Source organism: Typopeltis vanoorti, chromosome 4 (assembly GCF_054136105.1).
Source record: "Typopeltis vanoorti isolate ZY-2024b chromosome 4, IOZ_Tvanoo_1.0, whole genome shotgun sequence".
NCBI lineage: Eukaryota > Metazoa > Arthropoda > Arachnida > Uropygi > Thelyphonidae > Typopeltis > Typopeltis vanoorti.
In genome coordinates, this window is record NC_143552.1 from 132,728,865 (window position 1) to 132,753,340 (window position 24,476).

General features: G+C 34.6%; 1 protein-coding gene across 2 annotated transcripts in view; it reads left to right on the forward strand.

The window, feature by feature from the left end:
* Positions 1–24,228, forward strand: part of LOC150107685 (protein RER1-like) — a 121,780-nt gene extending 97,552 nt beyond the window's left edge. The window contains exons 9-10 of one of the 2 annotated variants that reach the window (XM_090392006.1): positions 22,171–22,294; positions 23,770–24,228. In XM_090392006.1, the coding sequence (XP_090248132.1) occupies positions 22,171–22,279 (109 nt within the window). In that variant the 3' untranslated portion in view covers positions 22,280–22,294; positions 23,770–24,228. The remainder of the gene's footprint in view (positions 1–22,170; positions 22,295–23,769) is intronic. The other variant, XM_090392007.1, reaches the window with a different exon arrangement.
* The last annotated feature ends 248 nt before the right edge of the window (positions 24,229–24,476 follow it).

Consider the following 24,476-nt stretch of genomic DNA (forward strand, 5'->3'; position numbering starts at 1 on the left):
ATTGGAATAGAGGTATCCTAAGTTATAAAGTTAAACACAGCAACTGTAATTCACAAACATATCCAATCATAGGTTAATTTCACAGCACTAAGTTTTGTTAACATCTTCTAAATATCCTTACTAGTCTACACATACTCTCAAAACAATCACATCGGTAACTTTATAGATCATTATTCACAACAATTCAAACTGCAATTCATTCATATAAATACTTGAGAAATAGCCTTTAGATTTAAGACACTGCTATCTAACATTCAATACAGTCCTTCTTCCCACAAAATATAACATCTCTTTTCTTCTATATCACAATATTCCTTTCTTTCTTAACAAAAGAATTATATAAGGTTTTACATTACCATATTTCTGGAAACTCATTCAGTCTGTCAATTTTTCTTACTTCATCCCATGGAATGTTTACCTAGACGATTGACTCGCAGGCTAGACTTGGACTTCATTGTTCTGCCTTTCCTTCCCATTGTCGATTAGAAACAGAATGGCTCAGATTGACCCACGTGGACGTATATAGCACCCAGTTCTTCAAGCTTATTCTTGAGGCTACCAATTCTCTCCTCGTCGATTCCTTCTGTATGACATTGCGAACCGATGTCGTGAATAGCCACACGCTATCAATAAGAACTCCAACTCTCTCAGACTCCACAAGAAAATCCAAAGCAGACTCAAGACCTCAAGAAAAGAGTCCTCGAGGGGGGGGGGGGGCAAACCCCTTTGATACTGCCCTCTTCACTACCATACCTCTGCTCTCGGCACCCTCTTTTGCGCACGTGTTGTATATTCTATTCGCATCTTCCTGAGAACTCCATTCGCATGCCGCCTCTTCTTGGAAAACATCGAGCGCATGCCGTTCCGCACGTCAACAATTTGCCATAGGCTATACAATTCATCCAAAGTTTTCGTTAGTGAGCTTTGAACTTCTGTTACTATGCCTCAACATATATCTTATAAAGAATACTTCTTCCCTTATAATTTCTTACAAACAAATGACATTGCTTACCTTTAAGTAATATCGCAATAATTGTACTAGCGTATGATTCTTTAAGCAATTACAGTACTATCTTGCTAATCCGAACCTCTTTAGTCTGAACCCTCCAGTAATCTGAACTGCAATTTGAAAGAAAAAAAAAGTTTTATTTATTACGTATTATTATTTTGTGTGCTATTATATTGTGTACTGTATTATTTTTAACTATTATTATTTATTTTATTATTATTACAGTACAGTATTTTTTTTCATACTGTCGATTGTACGGTTACACTGTAGGCCTATTTTGATTTATTGTGTGTTCACGTTTGCTTTTTTTATACTGTACAGTGTGTACTGTATTGTCAGCATCAATCTCTGCTGTCAAGCGTCATGGAAAAAACTGTGGCCTTCTAGAATTTATGAAGATAACTACGGTGATACACAAAAAAGCGGAAATTCAAAACAGGCATAATTTGGTTAAAAATATAAATCCAAGTGTTGAAATTTCACAAAATTTCACGGAATGGATTACAGGCAGAACCGAAAGTGAATTCGAAATCAAATCAGATGCTTTAATTATAAATATGACGCTACAGAATGAATTAGCAGAACGATGATGATGCTAAAGAATTCGAAGAAAAAAAAAGTAAAACATGAAGCAGTTGACACTCTTAATGTGTGTATAGAATGGGCTAAGCAGAATGATACGCCATTCCACAAAATTTTATTGCTAATGCAGCTCCGAGAAGAAGCAGTCAAAAAAACGTTTAGCTTCCAAGAAGCAAAAGAAAATCAGTGACTTTTTGTAAAGAAATAAAAAACTTTTTTGTGTTATTTTGTGAAACTTTTTTTGTGTGTTGTGTACAAGAAAGTGATATTTTTTACGCAAATTAAGTTATGTACCGAACTATGCAATTTTATTAAATCAGAATCCTCAACAATACAGGCACATACAAACTAAATTTTTTCTAAAATAAACTTGTGTACTGTGTTATTTTTTAAGTTTTATATTACAATACAGTAGCATTTTTTCTATCAGATAATTCATTTATTTACAGAATTAAATTGATGTACCATTAGAATATGATTATTTTTGTCTTAACACTAATTATTGTTGCCTCTTGGGGGGGAAAATTCGCTAATCTGAACGAGCTCGGTTTTTATTAGTTCGGATTAGCGAGATACCACTGTAGTATCTTTAGCTATGTACAAGCATTTTCGTTATTGTTTAGCTAAACTTGATGAATCTTGAACAAAATATCTCTTTAAGGAAATCTTTTCATTCGAGATCCAACACTAGTTTCCTTCATAATCTAAAAGACTCACTAGTCTTTGATTTCCTTATTAATCCTTGTTTAATGACATCAGCAGTAACTGACACATTTTGGTACTGTTCTACTACTTGGCCTTGACCTGTTTGTACATTATGCTTATTTAGTAGGGTTATCTAGTTTTTGAAGTTAGTAAATGATTTGCCGAATTTAGTTATATAATAGACTCTGTTAAAAACGGGAATTTGAGTTGTTCAAACGACTTAGACTCCATCTAAGTTGTTTGAACAATTTAGATGGAGTCTAAGAATCTTTCTTTAGCAGGTAGCTAGTGAATTATTTCTGGCTGTCTGTATCACATTTTTTGTAAGAATTATATTCCTCATGAAACCTGCATCTTCATTTTGTAAGGTTCTTAGAAGTCTTGTGGTAATCTATAGTTACTGTCAATAGCCCTAAGATATTTTTTATATACATTACAAAATATAACTTTGTAGTATGACCACATGAATTCTTTGAGCCTGTTTATCTTGGAAAGCGTATCCCACTTGATTGTTTTTACTTGATGACACAACAGAATTCTATTCTCCACTGATACAAAATTAATAACGGAAAACTCGCGTACAAAGATTATTTAATAGTATAATTTTTGCCTGTGTGTCACAGGCATCTTCAGTACATTTTAAGCTCAAATTAAACAATAACTGACAATTCCAAAAAGCGCCACCTAAGTAGCTGGTGTAAGATAACTAAAAAGGTCAATAAATTTCCTAACAACAAAAAATAAAAAATGTACACAATAAAAAATTAGGAATGATTAGCTGATTTATAAAGTACTATCTCCCATAAAGGGGATAGACATAAGCCGTTGGATCTGTTTAAGTTAGGAGAATGAAGTAAAGTTTCACATGTTTCTTTATGAAGGCATTCCATGAGGAACCGACTTTTGTGAAGGACTCTTGTCTTTCTCCAATGAACTCTATGCCTAGTGAAGATGGCATGTTCTGCAAGTCCAGACTTTTCAGGTTTAAAGTATTCAATATAAGATTGGTGTTCTTCTAGCCAAATAGAGGCAGATCTTCCTGTTTGTCTGAAATAAGATAATCCACAAGAGCACGGAATCTGGTAGACACCTGGATAATTAAGGTGTGGAAGCTTGTCCTTAGAAGAAGTGAGAAAGGTGGAGATTTTTCTAAACGGTTGAAAGGCAACAAAAATATTCAGTGGTTTTAAAACTTTTGTTCACTAATGCCTTGTACATAAGGGATAGGAATGTGCGTTATTTCTTCTGTATTTGAAGAGGAAGACATATTAAAACTACTCAAAGGCTCTTTTAATGACGCAATTCTTATAACCATTAGATAGAAAGGAAGAAGTTATATATTGCAGTTCTTTCTGTAAAAGATCGTCTGAAGAACAAAAGGAGTGGATCCGATGAACCAGTGTTTTAATAGTTCCTGCCTTTTGACTGGGATGGTGATGAGATTCAGCATGGATATAATTATAATCTTTGTACGTTAGTTTTCCGTTATTAATTTTGTATCAACATGTCTACTCACGGTATACCTCTTTTAAAACCTATTCTCCACTGTTTTTAAAACTTCCTGGTCCCTTACGTTCACCTTTGGTTTTGCAATTTCAGAAAACTGATAAGTGGAGTTTGTTTCCTTTTGTTTATGAAGAAATTTTTCATTCAATGGGAAAGACAAATTTACAAAAACAAGAAAGTTAACACTGAAGTCAGATTCACATTTCTACTATGTAATGTCAGACATATGATTCAGTCTCCAACTGGTATTTTACCTTCTAATTATATTTTTTTTTAATAGTACTAAAATTCCTTTTCATTATATAAAGTGTATGAGGATATAATTACACTAAGCTAATTCATGTTGTGAATTGTGGTTTGTATATACCAGTACTATATTACTATACTGCAATAAGAAGAATATAAATTTGTCTTATTTATTACATTTGACAGTGAAACAAATGAAAATTGATCTGGTTATATTTTTGGTTAATAGTATCTCTGATTTTTTATAAGAAGAAATAGTGTACAAAGGAAACATTGTTTGAGCATTCTTGATATTTATTTCAAAAATAACCTGCAGCCTTATAAGAGAGAGAGAGTGAGAAATAAATGGTTTCACCTAATATCTTATATTAGAATTACTTCATCTTTTGAAATAATAAAAGAGATAACAAAAAGGTGGCATCTGTGATATTGTATGTTCTAACATTGCCTGCCAGAGAATGCCAAATTTAGAATCCCCTGCTTTTGGCCTTCTCTGACGGTAGTTGCCCACTTAGTAACATTCATCTGCTGCATTTACCAGTCTCCAAGCTCTGAAAAACCACAAAGACCTCTTCACCTTTCTCTCCATGAAACTCAACCATTTATACTCCAGCTACCAAAACAGCAAATTCATCCCAGAATGTCTACAAGTCCATCTAGCTCCCCTTCTCCAACACTACAGATCAAGCTGGATATGATGTGGAATTTTTTGCTATAAACAATGATCTACAAATTGTGCAGCTACCTACTCAAATTCCAGATAATCCCCTTCACTCCTCCAATACCCTTGATCTTTTTTTTAACTAGTCCTCCTTCGAGATACACTGTAGAAGTTACCTCTACTCAGCAACTCAGACTACATAGTGCAGGTCTCACAAAATGCCCCTCCTCTGGCCACACCTAACCTCATGCTGTTTTTTATGTGGCACTACATAGGTACAAAGTGGGATGATCTCTGGAACTGCTATTCTTCTTTCCCATGGCATGACTACTGTTTCTGGCCTAATGACCCAGACACCTGCACTGAGTAAGTCACAGAAATTATCCTCAGCAGCATGAAGGCATTCATCCCTAATTCCATCCAAAATTCCCATTCACTATCCAAGTTTTCAACAGATGATTTATGAAAGCAGTCGAAGTTAAAAACTCTGCTTATTGCGGGTGCTTGTATTAAGAACCCAAGCTTCATACCCAGCCTATGTGGAAGCATGCATAGCAGAAACTTGTCTCTTAACCAAACAGTAGCCTTGCCTTCTGGTCCCTCACAAAAGCCATTGGATGCAACTTCTGCTCACGTGCGATTGCCATCACCTCTCACCCATCCAGATGGCACAACTGTTACAGCATCCAAAGAAAAAGCTGACCTCCTAGCATCATTTTTCCTCTAATTCCTGCATAGATGACAAAGGCAAATCACCTCCTATACAGCAACTGAGCACCATATGCCTCCTGTGGCTTTTCAGCAGAAAGACAAGAATATTAAACAACCTGAACAATACAAAATTGTCTGGTCCTGATGGCATCTCTCCTATTGTACTCAATGTGCTCCAGAGTTAACACCTGTCCTCTATCATCTCTTTGAATATTCAGCTGGCACCTTTTCCATCTCATGGAAACTAACATATATCCAACCCATTCTAAAACAAGGGAGACAAAAGCCTACCATCCAACTATTAACCAATTGCCATCACCTCAATCCTCTTCAAAATAATGAAGAAAGTTATCAGTTGTCAACTTCTTTACTACCCAGAAGTTCATCAATTAATCAGTGATGACCAATATGGATTCTATCAATCCAGATCCTCAGCTGATATTTTAGCCTACATCACTCGCACTAGACACATACCATGGAAAAGCTTGGGGAAACGTGCTGATATTTCCAAGACTTTTGATCATGTTTGGCATCAAGACCTGAAAAGCAAACTGCCTTCCTTTGGTCTGCCTGCTCTGTAACTGGATAGCTAGCTTTCTCTCTGGTTATTCACCTGTCATGGTGAATGGTACCCCCTCTCTTCAAGCTTTGCTACCAATGCAAGAGTGCCTCAGAGCTCTGTTCTCTCACCTACCCTCTTCTTTCTCTTGTAGATAAATGACCTACTCTCAGTCACTACAAATTCTATCCATAACTTTGCCAACAATAGCACTCTCTGCTCCTACTCCTTTGACAAAAGATGTGGTTCCCAGACACCCCCCCCCCCCTACATCATGATTATCTGCAATCAGTGCCTTAAATGCTGATCTCCATACCATCCTTCAGCGGCCAGAATAACCTAGTCATCTCACCTTCAATGCTGCAAAAATGCAGTCTTGCTTTTACTCTTGCAGAAGGGATATCAGCTTATCTTCAGTAATGCACACATCACCAGACAAGATGAACTCTCTCTCTCCTTGGACTGACTGACATTTATCTCCAACCTCTCTTGACACAAACACATCACATCACATCAATAGCTTCTTCAGCTTCTAAATAAACTAGCCATTCTTTCTCAAGAAGCTATTCTTCACCCACCCAGCTACCTAATCCTATATAAATCCCAAATCCACTTATTCTTAGAATCAGTGGCGCACTCAGGATTTAATCTTTGAGGGGGACGAGTGCGCATAACTTAATCTTAGGGGGGGGGATGAGTAGATGATTTGAGAATACACACTATGCATTGCATACGACCTATGACTAAGCATCTGCAGTGATCGCCAATACATGATACCCGTGATCTCTGGCCCGGCTCGGACAAAGTATCGCCAAGCACTACTTCGTTTGCTTCACGTTCACAACGGCTGTGATTCATGAGATCCAGAGAGTATTCCCACCTTATGCGACTGCTAATTCATAAGTACAGTAGTATAGAAATAGAAGACACGACACAACAGAAATAAAAATAAGAATAATAATAAATTTCATTAGGAAAAGATTTTTGGAAAATTTTCTTTTCTCCTTTTTCTTTTGGGGGGGGGGGGGGAGCTAGGACCCCTTGGGTCCTCTCCCTGGGTGCACCAATGCTTAGAATACTATACATACATTTGAGGTGGTGCACCTAAAACCTTAAAATTCTTAATGCTGGGTAGAAGAGAGGAGAGCAATTCAGCTCATGGATGATCCTTCCCTCACAGGCTGACTTCATCCTCTGTGTCTCTTAAACAAGTACTTCCATGGTCACTGCTCGAGCAAATTGGCAAACATGATTCCTCCACTTGCTGTTAGGCTTGTTAAAACGAGTGGCTGCTGTCCAGCATCCCTTTACAGTACAACTGCAAATTCATCAAACCCATTTCTCCTCTTCTTCGTTTATTCCATTTACATCTGCCCTCTGGAACAGCTTTCCTTATGAGCTTCCCAACAGTTTAAACCTATAACTCTTTAAAAAGAATGTCAATAGCTTTCGTCTTTCTCAACCCTCATCTGCACCTCACACACACACACATCACTAATTTCCTATAGGTTCTTGTATCTCTCATGTATGGGATAAATATAAAAAAAATAATAATACTGTTCTTTTTTTCGGACAATGTTTAATGTTGCTTGTGCACTCTCCTGAGAACATCTTGGGTGATCTTTTGATTTCAAAGAAAATGAAAGTAGGTAATTGCCAGAGTTATAAAGGACCAACATTCATCAATGAATGTTGGTCCTTTGATCACAGCAGTGAACTACAGTTTCTCCTAAATTATGCTCAACTTAGGAGAAAAGCCTTGTAGTTCAGCATGTCTCCTATTTTAAAAAGAGCATCAGTACAATTAGATACTTCCCAAGAAAGTACAGCATGATCACTGTTACCAATTGGTAGTAAAATAGCCATATTCTTTACAGAGACCCTTTGTGACACTATGAGCAAATCCAACACTTTTTGACCTCGAGTTCCTTTCCTTCTTTCACATGCTACTTGAGAAAGTTGTCTCATAACAACTCAATAAATTCCTCTTCTTTCTTATCATGAGATTTCTCTTCTACCCAATCAATGTTTGGAAAATTAAACTCACCCATAATGCTAAATTAGCAATGCATTTCTTCATCCCCTGCAATTGAGCTGCCAGGTCTGTAGCAACACCCAGCCATATATTTCATTTTGTTAACTTCCACTTCATACCAAATAGACTCAAACTCACTGCTACATGGGACATTGTTTTCTTGTGTTTCTACCCTAACTGGACTTAAGTCATCTGATATCATTAGTAGCACTCCTCCTCTCCTATCTCTTCTGCCATTCCTAAAAATAGTATACCCATTACACTTGATCCCACTTACCATATCTGATTCTGATAGCCCAATTTCATAATGCAAACAATCTTAGGCCACATCGTATTCAATAAAGCAATGAACTCAACCCCTTTGTTTCTAATGCTCCTAGCATTTTTGTATAGACATAATAAAGTATCACCTACCCTATTCTTATAATTAGATATGCAATCTATTTGGTCTTGTTCTAGAATTTTTTCTTTTCCCTCCACAGACATACTCAAAAGATAAGGTCCGAACCCAAAACATATTTTTCAACCCCTTCACCATATACATAACCATGTTTGAAGACATTCATATCTTTATCACGTTTACATACCATAGCTGAACTTTTACACTTTGCCTTACCATTTGAAGTAATTCATGTTTAGGCATTGTTAAAAAGTTTTGTGATGCTCAATGAGGAACTTATCCTTTATAAGATGAAAAGATATGCTGAGTGAATATGCATAAGCCATTTGCACATCGGTTTGGTCATAGTGGTGATTAGTAGTATATGGTTCATCTAGCATTCATGTTTTTTTTTTTTTTTTTTTTAATTCTTGCATTAAGTTGGTTTCAGATTATGGGTGTGGTTTGTTCGTTTTCCCTTCACAAGCATAAACTGACTTTAGATACATTTAGCAGCACAGTCGAATTTTACTAGGGCAAAGCTATTCACAATTTTAAAAAAAAGCTACTGAGACGACCCAATCAAATCCTCGTAGGTACAATGTTATGCCAAAATAAATTCACTGTAGCAGCCTATCCACAACAAATTATTCTTGTGGCCCCTACAAATATACTGTGGTGAGAGTTGATTGTAGTTATGTTTATGTCTGGGAATAAATATTAATTTGGAGAATTCGTGGCATTGCCTCTCTAGGCAATGAAAGCATGACCTCTAGGATAAACTTATGTTTCTTAGGGGAAGGCAAAATAAAAGTTTTAATATTGCTTTGGTTGGTTGATAAACAGCACTGTAATTTCTAGGTTGACCATCCTTTGAGTTAACTCTGTTATTCTTCAGTTTTATAACTAACATTACCTGATGTGAAGGTAATGTAAGATTTCCGTAAAGACTTAGATAAATTGTATCCTTGACATACAACTAAAATAAAAGAATGTAGGAAAAACAAGGTCATTCCAAAAATGTATAGCTAAACATAAAATAATCAGGATACACTAACAAGTTTAGAAAGAGAAATGTTTACATTATCATTGCTGAACTCAGCCTGGAAAGAAATACGTGGAATTGTATATCATCATGCTACATAAGGTGGCACATATATATATATAAGGCACCCTTCTCCACACTGTAGCATGTTCTGAAAAGTTTTTTTAAATTATTCCCAGATCTTACTGGAATGGGATGCTATGGCTTATTTAGAGAAGGCCTTGAAATTTTCATCATATAATAAGGCAGTTGATATCTCTTTGACGACTGGAACATGTCTCCAATTCTGTAACAATAGGGGGCATTTCTAGTCTTGGATAGAAACATACCAGTAGCCCAGCGTGACAAAGACAGTGGTGCAGTTATCCTCATCAACACCAATAATTACTATGCAAAAAGTGCAGGAATTGCCGTTCAGAAACCACAGATACAACTCTACTATGAGGGGACACACATGTAGAAAAATGTTATTACGAATCTGAGAAAATTAGGTTGTGATTTTATATGGAGCACCAGAGATACAAAAATAATAACATGCTATTCTGGAAATTATTGAAGTGCTAAACCAGATTACTAAAATCATTGGTTGTCATGTCTTCATCATAAATTTAGCTGATTATTAAAAGTTAATCCAGCGAACATAATAGTAAGCCAGATGTTACTGTTACTGCTCTTTCGGCCAGCTAAAGAGGCCAAAACTCAAAAAGGATAAGTTCTCTCTGGATATAACTTTTAGACACTTCCCCCACATTCAACCTGTCTCCCTCCACTCCCCCCCCCCCCTCTCTCCATATGCAGTAAGAGTGATACCTTCACTGACATGCCAATCACACTATAGGCCCCTCCAGATCCTCTCCATTTGAGAGTACAGCAATTGCAGGGGGGAACTGTCGAGGTCATATGTGGAGAGAAGACTGAGTTCACTCTGTGTGGGCATTATGAGTCTATCACCTCTCATTGCATGTCCCTTTTCCTTTTTATCTCTGCCACTCCACATGGATCACAACCCAAAGAATCATGACTTTACAGTGGAGATTACAAAAATTCTCCTGCAATAAATAATTTAAAAAATCATAAAACAATGAAAATCCACCAAAAAATTAATAATTAAACCAGAAAAAAATAAAATAAAAACCCACAACATTAATTCTTACTGAAAAAAAAAAGTTTCCATATTCATTTCACCAACATTCATGACCTAAACATAATATAAACAATGCACCACCACCTACAGCCATCTAAACCAGTATTACTATTCTTAACAGAACCCCAACTGGCAATTAACACAGTTCCTTCTGCTGCAAGGGCAGCACTTGTGCACTCATCAGAAAACACATTCCATGTAAGAAATTGCAAAATTTTTGCCCCCTCCCCTCCACAATGATGTTTTTGTCCAAAATTTCCAAACCAACCTGTCACTTTCATTTGTTGTCTCTTATCACTACTAACTATGATCTCTCTAAATTTGGATTTTCTACAGTCAAAATACCCTAATAGTCAGGTCATCCTTGGGGATTCCAATGTCCACAAATTAAATTGGCTTCCCTTCTCTAGTTTTACTGATCAAGTAAGCAGAGATTCTGAAGTGTTTGTCATTAGCAATGACCTGATATAATAGCTGACAATCCCCTCCAATTGCTAATGCACTTGATATCTGATCTCTAACAGCTCCCCTTCCAGTGTGTATATTGTGAATGTTAGTTCTTTGTCTTGATAACTCGGATTACCTTGCAAGCTTCCTTTGTCAGCCAACGAACTGCTGTCCAATTGCTTTCACTTCTGTTCTCTCTCAAACTATGGAGAAGCTCATCCACAACCAACTCCTGCACCATCTGGAGACCTGCCAACTAATCAGTGATCAGCAATACTGATTCTGTCACTCCTGATCCACAGCCTATCTTCTAGTTTTCACCACCCACTGCTATACTCAAGCCATGGAAAAAATTGGAGAAACTCAAATAGTCTTCTTCCACCAGAAAGAAATCTAAAGAATACTTAATAACCTGAACATAAGGCTTCTGGTCCTGATGGTAATCCACCTGTTCAAAACTTGTGCCTGCCCCAGAATTAATACCTATCTTGTCCAAATTTGCCCAATTGGTCACTCTTGACATTTAAAAAAATCTGATCATGTTGGGCACAGAGGCCCACTTAAACTGCCATCCTATGATCTGCCTTCCACACACTGCAACTGGATCACCAACCCATTAACCCACTCTCTTTCTCTTGTTGATAAATGATCTGCTCTCACAGTCTTGAAATCCTAAAGCTTCATTGCTATGATAGTACACTCCATTCCTCCTGTTCATTTGGTTGGCCAAATGAACAGGAGGAATTCTAACACTTTAGCCCTACTCCTGTAGGGCTAAAGTGTTACAATCCTCAAGATTCACCCTGACTAATGTGCTAACTCCAATCTCCTAGCTATAGTTTACTGAGATAAGGACAACCTTTTAGACTTCAATGTTGCCAAACTCAGTCCTGTCTCTTGCAAGAAAGAAAGAAAGAACTCGCATCCCTAACTTTCAGTAATACCCAAATATTCAAAAATGATCAGATTTTGCCTTCTTGGACTGACCTATACCCTCAACCTTTCTTGGCACAAACACATTTCTACTATAGCTTCTGCAGTTGCCAGAAAACTCAAACATACTTTACTCAAGACACTAATTGATGCTTTTACAGCTGCCAACTCTACAAATCCCAAATCTGCCCAACCATGGAATCTTGCTCACACCAAAATCGTCTCTAAGATTGCTTGATTCTGTCCAGATGAAGACAGTGTGGTTAATTAGATCCCCTTCTTACAGATCCACTTGAATCCCTCCCATAGACATTTAGTTTACAACTTATGCATTTTCTATAGATATTTTCATGACCATTGCTCTGCTGAATTGACCACTATTCCTACAAAATCATAAGAACAAGAGCTACTGTTAATCAGATACCCTTTGTCAGTCCAGCTCAAAACTCACCAAATCAACTTCTCTGCCTCCATTCCATCTACCTCTTCTTTTGAACAGTCTTCCCCATTCTGCCTTCTCCAAAGAATGCAACTTTCAGTTAAAAAAAAAAAAGTGTACAGATTCCTCTTGCCTACATGTGGCTATAGATCTTGTGACTTTTCGTGTGTGGGCCTGATATTCAGTGGCATGGCATTTTCATCCTCTGCACTAAGCAGCCTGAAGATAGACTTTGGTCTGCTTAGTGCAGAGTTCTCCGACTGTAGGAACTTTTTCTAAGCCTTTCTTCAACCAGTTTCCAAGTCAGTCTCCGGCACAAGTAAGTGGGGTTTTTTTCTCCTGGAAACTCAGGTTTTTCATCTCATAAACTCAAGAAAATCAACTGTAGAACCCACATTATTTCAGACAATAACATCATATTAGGGTTAGGTACCAAGAGATGGCAGCACTTGTTTGCATCTCTCTTCATCATTTGCACCTATAATTAGTGATAGTCTTGAGTCAGCTATCTCTGATTGGTTACCAGTGGAGATTGAACTGCCCACTCGATCTCCAAAAGCTAGATACGGTTAAAAGGCCTCACCTATATCCTCTAAGGAAATAAAAGGCATTTACTGATTTTATATATATATATAAAATCAATTAATGCCTTATATAATTGATACTGATATATAAAATCAGTTAATATATATATATATATATTAAATCACTTAAACAACTTCCACCCAGACATCAATTTTATCATCGAAATTGAAGAAAATGAATCTCTGCCCATTTTAGACATCGAGCTTACTAAGATGTCTGACTCCTTAAAAATCTCGATCTTCAGATAATCATCGCACACAGATAGATATGCGTCATCACACCACTATCCAGCACAGAAGTTAGGTATCATCTCCACTCCGGCTCATCGTGCCAGGTCTGTATTGTCAGGTGAGGAGGAGCTAAAAAATGAACTGCAACATCTCAAAAGAACTTTCATAAATAATGGCTACTCTTCAAAAACTATCAATCAACAACCGTACTGCCATCCTCAAAACAATACGGAGACACAGGACAACCCCAAGGGTTATATCTCTTTACTGTACATTAGCTCGCTCTCCCAGAAACTAAGAAGAATTTTGAAAAAATTTAATATAAAAATGTGCTTTTCTACTCTTCCTAAACTCAGATCAATTCTAAGTCAACCAAAACAGGCTCACAACTATCTTCAGTTTCCAGGTGTATATAAAATCATATGTGACTGTGGAAAGCCATATTATGGCCAAACTGAGAAGTCCATCCTCCTGTGTCTTGAAGAACATCAGAGAGACATTGCTTATAGCAGAACCAGTGCAAGCGCCCTCTCAAGCCTTGTCCCATTCTCAGTGAACACAAATAATGAAGGCCGCCAACATGAAATTGACTGGAATACAACATCAAACATTCATATATATACCACGATAAAGTAGAACGCCGCATAGTTGAATCCAAAGAAATTACCCTAGACTCTTCTCACTTAAACCTTAGTTATAGTTTGGCAGACTCACATAGCTCTGCTATCAGATACTGGTGCACTCATGAAGTCTCACGCTCACCACTCACATATGCCTAACAATAGAACTTTAGCCCGGATTATAGCTTCAGTTCATAGTCTGTTATTGTAGTGGTACAATGTTTCTTTACAGTGTGTTTTATGTTTGCTTTTAATGTTCTCGCACCTGAATAAGTCAGCATTCTGACGAAACATGTTGTATGTTAAATTAATTTGTTTTTCTAATTCTTGGAATTCAGTCAGTAAATAATATGAACATATCTACATACTGAGTCACCATAGCTGATAATCATATATATATATATATATATATATATATATATATATATATATATACAGTATATATATATATACATAAATTATGGAACAAAATTATGAAATGTTTGCCATTTCTCTTCTTTTAGCATTATTTTATATGAAGCATTTAAATGAGTTTGCTTTTTTTTGTACCATTTAAGCCATCATATTTGTAGTGCTAAATGAAAGGTGTACAGCTCATTGGTTTTTTAGGGTATGGAAGAACTGTCTTATTTTATTTCCTTCCTCGGTGACACCCAAAAATCCATTTTAAAACAGAACTTCAAAAGATGGGAAGTTTTCCTACCTAAACCTGCCAATTAAACAAAACCAACCAATAAGATTTTTATTATACATTCACCTACATGGAAAGATACATATACATTTCCAATCATCATCATCATCCTGCATGCAAAAAGAAAAAAGAGGAATGATAAAAATGCTATGAATGACGTTCTGTATGTACATTAGCACCTATTCAAAAAAAAAAAATCAAGCAGAAGAAAAGTACTGAATTTTATTTTACAACATTTATATCTCAGTGGTTGCACTGAAAAAAATTTTAAACATGGCACTCTTCAGAGAATACCCTAGATTAGAAATATGCACAAAACTGGCTATGATTCATTAGGTTGGTTTTCCATGTTGTAAACATTCATGGAAAATGTTATAAGTTGCATTTATATTGGCAATGAAACTCCAGTTGTTATTGCTATCACCAAAAGCATCTATAGTTCAATCAGTTTTGACAAAACCCTTTGGTTGGAAAGATCTGGATTCAAATCCCATGTAGCAAACAACCCTTATCAGTGCTTTTCAGTTGAGAGTGAGTTAGCAAGCACTGTAGATTATTATATCACCAAAAGGAACCACATCTGCTCACTATATATATTAGGCAGAGTCTACAATAAACAAACTAGAAGATTGAGATCTGCTCAGGTGAGCACATAATCAATGTTCAGCAACATTTAGAACAGGCTTTACATCTAATGATTGGTAGGACATGAGATGGACTGGCAATATAGTATGGTCCATTCAGAACAGAATATCTTTATAAGAGGACGTTGAGTTACTGGAGGTCATTCTATCATATAGTATTGTAATCGTCATGGTGTGTAGAAAGCCTTGATTAACTATTGTGAGTTGAGAGCAGACCATGTCTGAAATTAACCACAATGAGAAGACATACAGATGACAGTTGATATGTAATACAGAATACTAAATGAACATTTCATTGTGGAGGTGAAACTTAATGTTTATTCAATAGGAAAAGTGATTAAAAGCTCTAATGTTTGTGATCATTTACTGTCCTGGTTTCTTGAGTAGTTAACATACTCAATCTCCAACTAACAAGCTGAGGATTTGAATCCATCCGAATTTTAATATTTACAATTGTCTTTAGGTGGGAGATGATTTCATCACTTGATGTAAGACTATCACTTCCCCATTTATTTAAGGCCTTGAAGTGGCTTGAAAACATTCCATGTTAAGTCTAGAATAGGATTTCGGGATTATGTAAAAATATTCTTAGTCCATCCATGATGCTAATGTATTTACAACCTTTCATGGGTGTAAGCCACATAAAAAAAGTTTCTACATAAAATTTATGTTTATGTAGAATTCACTTTATGAGCCATCAAACATTTGTTAGTATTTCTCTGTTAGTTCTTCTATGGAATTTGATTTGTGTCATAGGTTCTGCCAACTTGGATATAATAGTGCTATTGAAAATAACAGAGGTGCAAAGATAATCAGTGTTTTGTTGGTTGCTGTTTAATAATCGATAAATTTCTGCATTCTTCCCTTTGATGTTATTTATTATTTTTATTTATTTTCTTTCTTTCTTTTTTGTTGTTGTTATTGAGAGTGACAGTCCTTATATTTGCAGTTAAAAAAATATCAAATTGTAACATCAGACAGACATTGGAAGATATATCCTTTGTTTGGAATGATCTGGGTTCAGATTCCACCTAGAGTTTGAAAAACCTTTATAAAGCATTTTCAACTGAAGGTAAGTTAGCAGTCTCATAATGAAGCGTCAGGGCTTTTCATCCCTCAAGAAAGATATGCTAGTCAGACAACACAACCAAGGACATATATACTGTAGATAGGATTAACTGCCTATCATAACAATCAGATTTCTGTAATGCAAAGTTAACTTAGAAATGACAAGCTTTTGAGCCTAACACAGTAGGAGAAGATGAATATTTATAACATCTAGTGGGTTACAAATAAGATCTCAAATAAGCAATGAAGTACTATTGCTTTAAAGTAGCAGAAGTGTTATGAAGATCAGAATTTTTTGTGCCGTTTCTATGAAATAGAAAGAAAAAGTTGCACTGCATAAGGAAAAAATGTAACTTATATCAATAGGTACACATGTAATTGTTTGCAGTATACTTCTCCTTATGATTATTAGCATGTTAGCATTGCTTTATCCTCATATCCTTGTTATCTCTGTATGGTATTATCATCTCTTTTGCATACTTTCACAAAAAAGAAGTCTGGTGGTGTCATGTTTCCTGATTTTTTTTTTTTTACAGGTGTAATTCACTTTATGTTTAAATCTAGCCTAGTTCAAAAACAAAGATTAAAAGTTTACAATACATTAGCCGTACCAGTCCTATTATGGAAGTGAAAGCTGGACTATAAAACAAAAAGACAAACGAAGATTAATAACAGCTGAAATGAAGTTTATGAGAAAAACTGCAAAATATACTCTATTCGATCACAAAAGAAATGAAGAATTATGAAAAAAATTAAACCAGGAATCAGTAATAGAAAAAAATAAAAAAATATAAACATAAATGGATGGAACACGAAAACAGAAAGATTACCAAAACAAGTCTTAAATTCCAAACCATTAGAAAAAAGAAAATCAGGATGGCCTTAAAGAGATTCAACGATGACTTCTAAGGCTGGAATAGGCCACTCTAGGCCAAAATCCTTGAAAAGCATCATGGTGAATTTTTTTTTTTTTTTTTTTTTTACTCTGGGAAGGGGGAGGGGTATTGTGAAATGTCACTGTTGTGTTTGACATCTTCCATTTGCCGCACTGCCCTCAGCTGGAGAGCATGCCTTGGTGTTTTCTTTATTGCTGATTGGGGGGTGGGGGGGACAAATCTGATATTGTTATTGAACTTTAATCGACACCTTGGACTGTCCTAGGCATGTTCAGTATCATGCAAATTTCGGAATCCCAAATTCTCACATTGTACAAATTTACTGTACCAGTAATGTGAATCATTGCCTAATCCATAAACAAGTTTCTGCCACTATTGGTCATCGTTCTTCAGTCACATAAACATTTCCTCTGCAAATGCCATGCAGCTTGACTTGTAGCATCTTCCAAAAGGTGCCCAACTATTGTAAGGGTACAGTTGCAGTCTTTTTTTTAATGATAATTTCATTAGTGAAAGGTAAACCAACCAAACATTAGTACCTTAGATGAGGTGTATATTAATAATCTGAAACTCCTTCTGAGAGGTTGGTATATGGTTTTACAAGGGATTTGCAGAAATGCTTTCCTTATAAGTTCATTGTTCATGTTGTTTGTATGTTGTCAGCCAGAGTTTCTCTCTCTCCCCCCCCCCCATCCTAATGTAGAATCTTTTTAAAATATGCTTTGGAAATATAATTGCACCAGGTGACTGATTTATTTTGAAGAATCAATCCAATATATAGACAGCTTTTTTTGCATCACAGTTTTTAGTTTCTTTTCATGTGACATCCTATGATCCCCATTCCTGCTTGCTACAGAAATATTGTAGAAATAGAAACAATTTCATAAATCTGCCTTGTTGACATAGGTTACACTTTATTTTTTTACCCCATTCTATTAACTAGTGTTAATTTTATATTAAGTATTCAGGATCTTGGGCTTATCATATGTGTTGTATTTAATTAAATTATGAAAATCTTCCAAACATTAGATAGTTTTCTGTTGTAATTATTTCGTAGTATCAAACTTGAAAAAAAAAATTGATATATATATATATATATATATTATTCCTGACTTAAAGTGGGTTTGCTTTTTTTCCCTTCACAATGCACATTATTTGAACTAAATACATTTACTTCATTTTATAATTATCTGAGCATCACATTGGAGTCCATTGACTCATAGGATAACCACATTAACCATAGTTAACACAGCACCTGTCATGCTCTCCTTAAACTCATTCACTGATAATACATTCACAGCTACTTTGGTAACTGTTTGGCTCATTTACTCTCATAAAAAGAAAAAACTTACACTCATCATCCATATGTGAATTCTTTCAGTGTATTGTAGAAAATTTTTTTTTTCTTATATATTGAAAAAATTCTGCATCTATCTTGTGAATACCATCTTAGTAACATGTTTCTGTTGCGATCCCTCCTTGACAACAAATTTTTGTAACCCTGCAGACTTTCACTCTGTCATTATAGGAAGTTATTCCATAGATCTGTTATCTTTGTCTTCCATGTCTGAGTCCTCTCACACTTTCTCATCCCAGGAAACACTGATTACCAGATCAGAGTGCAGTAGGCCATTTGTACCAAAATCATATAAAGAGGGCTATTAACCTATCTTTATTTGTTAGTGTGTGTTTTTCAACTTTTACTTACTGTTCTCTTCTGTTGGGGATAGGTTGTCTTCCATGTTTCCACAGCAACCTCCAGGAGTCTCAGTTTCTTGCATGGCTGGTGAGCTGTCTATAAGTTTGTAATCTGGAATTAACCTTTATTGATGTTATCCATTTTGTTCTTGGTCTTCCTTTTTTCTTCTAATCTTGCATATAGAGCGAGGTTGAGTAGCCTTTTTTGGTGGCATTCTCTCAACATGTCCATACCATTGAAGTTGTCTTCTTTTGATCTCGTCTATTAATGAGTCTGTATAGCTTAGGTCTTGTCTTACAGTTTCATTTGTTTTCTTTTCTGTCCATTTTGTTTTTATTTTTCTTAGACATTCATCTCAAAGACCCAGTTTTCGTATTTTAAAAGTATTCTGTTATTACTGATCTTAAATAGTTGAATTGCTTTACCTGTTCAATTGTTGATCCATTCAAGGAGAGGTTTACTTTGTCTCCATTTTTTTTCCCAATTACCAGGATTTTTGTTTTGTCCGTATTTATGGTCATTCTATATTTATTCAGATTAAGTGGATATTGAATCCAACATTATTTCTTAGCCGAATAAGAAACTCAAAGATAGAAAATCTATCTAAAAGTTTCATGCCGAATATAGAAAACTATAAAAGTTCGCCGAGTCCAAGCGTAAGCCAACAGGTGATACATGCTGGGACAACTCATAGTAAAGGTGGAGTAAGCTCCGATCACTGTCCTTAGTATTTTCCCATAATGTAAAACACATCTCTTAGGAGATGTATGATGTTATACATTATGTTATGGGGGGGAGGTCACTACCCAGACCGGTTTCGACCTTTTTTGAGGTCTCATCAGTGAGTAGGTAGACCCAGATGTAAATACCAAGGTTGCAGTAATACAAAAGCTTATATCCCTACTGTACGAGTCATCAAAAGGTGCGCTAATAAATTACTGAGATAAAGAGCCAATAGGCTTCACTTTGGCGAATTAAATTTATTCAAATTAAGTGGATATTGAATCCAACATTTCTTAGTCGAATAAGAAACTCAAAGATTGAAAATCTATCTAAAAGTTTCATGCCGAATATAGAAAACTATAAAAGTTCGGCAAGTCCAAACTTTTATAGTTTTCTATATTATGGCTTACCACTGAGAATTAAAGTTAAGGAGCACTTACAGGTTGTTGTTTTTTTTTTCAAACTGTTTCATTTATTTCTTGAATAGTGTTTGCACAGTTGAGTCTACAGTTCACCTGTAAGTGCTCCTTAACTTTAATTATTTTAAAAACTTTCTTACATGTTCTTCTTTGCAATGTGATATTAATTTTTATTTTAATTAAAACTAAGTGATGACAACTTCCAGTTTCAGATCCTCTTGTGTACTCTTGTATCCTATACCAGCATGGCGATATCACTGCTGGTATAGGATACAGCTGGTCAGTGAGGCTTTTCTTATTTCTTGTGTCTTCTCTCCATATGAACTTGTGGCCATCTTTATGTTGGAGCATGGCATTAGTAATGATAGTCCATAACCTAAACAAAAATCCATCAGTTGTTTGCCATTCCTCTTTCCCTTTTCTCCAGATTTATCCAAAACTTTTGTATATGCCTGATAGGATTCATTCCCTACTCTGCTGTTGATCTCCAATAACTATCAGCTTTTCCATGTTATATATGTCAGCTGCCTGCTATGCTCTAATGAGTTGAAAAATTCCTCTACTTCTTCCTTGGGAGAACTTTCTGTTTCATAGGTACAAATAGGTATCATTGTCCATTCCCCCCATTTTGAAGTTGGTTCACATTACTCTTCTTGAAATTGCCTTCCAATCAAGAATATAATAAATTTATTATAGTCTAACCAAGTGCAAAATAAACTTCCAACATCTTTCTCTAAGTCCAGAGTAATTTAATAATAAGGTGGTACACCGGTTGGCAACTCGTATAGGTCAATATGACTTCTCCATTGCTTCTGCCTGAGTATCACCACTCTGGGTCTACCTCCCACTTACAAGACCTCAATAAAGGTCGAAACCAGTCTGAGTAGTGGCCCTTCCCTTAATGCATAGCAGTATACATGTCCGCAAGGAGTGATGAGAGTTTGGTCCACCTTTGCTACGAGTTGCCAAGGGATGTACCATCTTACCTCAGTCCTGAAGATATTTTCAGGTGCAAACTTTGTTTGCTTACACTTGGATAAAGGATTAAACTAAATTTATTATAGTCTAACCAAGTGCAAAATAAACTTCCAATCAAGAAGTTTATCTACATATATGGTGATTATTGCATGAATATATAGCATCCTGTATTTATTTTATTTAGTAGGATCTCACTTGTTTTAGTCTTCTTTGTCTCGGTAACATCAGTTAAGTCCATGTGGTATTTTTCCAGTTCTACAAGTTCTATTTCCTTTCCATTGAGACTCCTTATCTTGATGGTTCCTGTCTGTTTCTTCTGTTGTGTTTGTTCATTAACTGGCTGTACACTGTTAGTCCTGGTTCCCTGATGAAAACAATGGGGACTTGTTTATTGAGTGAGCACGAAATCTCAACGTTTGTACCACATGTTTATTTCTGGTTTGAGGCAATGGAAATTACAAGTTAGTCAGCTAAGTCTAAGAGTGCCAGCCCATCCTTGCTCAGTACAGTATCCAGTAGATACTTACTAACAGAGCACACCACATGAACATTAGGATTGGACATTAGGTCAGAAGCCCCAATTGTTTCTTTACCACATTTATTAAAGGCTATATGAAGGTGTCCTCCGTTTATCCAGCTTTGACTCTTAAGCAACCCATATATATCATATATATCAGTTCAAAAAAGCAAAAACAAACAAACAGTGAGCTCCTTATTTTTGTAACTCAATAAAGTAGTTATAATCTTGATTGATTTTTAAAGAGAAAACTCCTAGACTTGGATGGGGTAAGCACTAGAGCTGCAGTAAGATTTTCAACATAATTTATTTTTGTTGAAAATTATATATTTTATTCTACATAAATTATATTCTTGGTTTAATCCTTTATCCAAATATAAGCAAACAAAGGTTGCGTGTGAAGTAACTTCATGATTGGGAAACTCCTATATAGAGGCTAATGACTTTACATCACATAATTTCTCTTTTCTTATCCATAGTACTAATTGGGGAACTTATAAATAGTATAATAACCTTTAGTATATGGAGTTAGAATAAAAAAGCATGTGGTTTTCTTGGTGTTTTGCATATTTCCTTTATCCTGCATGTATAATGAATCATTCATTAAGATGGATGCATTTGTCTAAGTCTTCATGGTGTTAATTCTTACTCAATATTTGGCTGTTAGCTTCATCTTTAAGTATGGTTTTTACATTACAGGGGAGCCTCCTACCTACCCTCTGATGAAACAGCGACTCTGGAGAAACCACTATCAGGGTTATGGAGACTCCCAAATAATCAAAAGAATGATGAAATTACTGAGGAATAAGATTACCCTTTTCTGGTATAATCATATAAAAATTTAGGAATTCAAATGCATACCCCAAGAAAGTGCATGTTTTCTTTTCTCTTGTAATTGGCAAATTCATAAATTAAAAAAAAAAATCATTTGATATTAATTATCAAATAAAATTTTGAGTTAAGTATTCTAACTTAAATGTTTGCTATGGACACATAACAATAAATTTTGTAATTTTGCTATTTGAAGACTTAGACTATATATTTTAATTTATTTTATTGATTTATTTTATCTTATTTTATTTTTAAGGAAAAAAATCATATAATTTGTTCTATTAATTTCAAAACTACTGCATTACTTTTAGATAAAAAAAAATTTTTTTTTTGGATGTGATCACTGTTGTACTATTTGTGCAAAATTCTCATTTGTTGCAAAAAAAACTTGATCTTAATTCTCTCGTCAATCTTGAAACAGCCACATTTGATGACATTTAAATCCCCCCCCCCCTTAAAATTGGTATATCTTGGATATCCAGTTTTAGGATTTCCCACAGACTTTATAGCTATGTTATGCAGCAAAAATTAACAAAATAAATAAAGTAGCTGTAAAATATCATGAAGTTAAGCATTCAAGATTTTTTTGGCATATACTTAATTATTTTACTTTATTTTCATTTTTTAAAGGTTTCTGAAATTTTTAGGCATTAAATTGTTCTGTAATTTGTATGAAAACAAAACCCAAAATCTTTATTTTTTATTAATATAGTTTTTAAAATTTTTGGCATTTTTTGGAATTTTAATTTATTATTACACATTTTTGTTATAATTCTTTTTTTCACTTTTGTTTTCTCTAATAAATTTTTGAATCTAAGAAATGTTTGCTTGTTCCGTTAAAGAATCTTATTATGTATATATTATAGTTATTTTTTGATGATATGATTATTTAAGATTATTTGCTTTTTACTAAAATACTTCTCATTGGGAATATGTCATAAAAAATTAACTAGTTTGAAGGCAGATCAAAATATGTTTATTCTTCTCTATATAAATCTATTTTAACATACTCTCATCTTGTAAGCATTAAAGTAGAAGTTTTATTGTGCATTAAATATTAAAGAAAATCGTGTGGTTAATTTTAGCATCTTTTGTTCTTCTATATATATATTATTTTCCTTTCCTGAGATAGTTATTTTAAGAAACTGCAATGTCTCTTGTCTGAAATTCCCATTGGTAATAGTCAATTAAAAAATACCTATTTTGCAGGAAAATAAAAAAAAAATTCTTCCATATAATAAATCTAATTTTATATATATTTTTTTCTGAACTGTAGACAGTAAACTAGAAATTATGTTGAATATTAAAAGAAATAAGTGTGGTTATTTTTAATATACTTTATTTATTACAGATTTTTTTTAAATTTTGTTTGATAATTATTAATGATGTATGAATTTTGTGTGTTTGGTGAGAGTGAATGAAAAATTACTATCTAAACATGCATCAAGAGAATTGTTCTGCTTACAGTAACGGCCAGTAAGGATGCTCAAAGAAGAGAAGAAAACTGCCCAGTTTGTTTGAACTTTTTAGGTGCTTTTTCTGCGTCACTGTAATTGTTAGTTGGGGTGCCACTTAAAGTGAAGTAACTTGTACAAATATGTAAAGCTTAAGTGTGTTAAATCACATCTGAATAAAGTTATTGTTACAGATATATTTAATATTCTGGACATGAAATTTCCTGTTTAATTTTATCAAAAACATTTATAACATGGCAATATTTATAAAGATTTTTATTGTGCACTTTTAATCTTAGCTCTTTAATTGTAAAGAACTTTAAGTTTTTAATAATTTATGTTTATTATTTAATTTGAATTTTGACCATGTCCTAATTTTTTCTTTTAAACAATACAGAGAATGGTAATTTTGTAAATACTGATGCATACCTTAATATAAAATGAATCATTGTCAATAAACAGTTTCATGTTTCTTTTGTCTGTTAAATTTTATGTAATTTACATTCTGTAATGGTTATATATATATATGTATTTATTATAAATTACATTTCTTTATTAGAATTTCAACACATCTAATAATCTTAATTAGTGTTTAAAGGTTTTTAATGAGTAAGCCTGTCCATATAAGTTGACTGGATTTTATATTTTATTGGTGATACTAATTAAATATGATAAATAATGAATTCAGATGTTGAATAAAGTAGAATGTATAGTTAACTT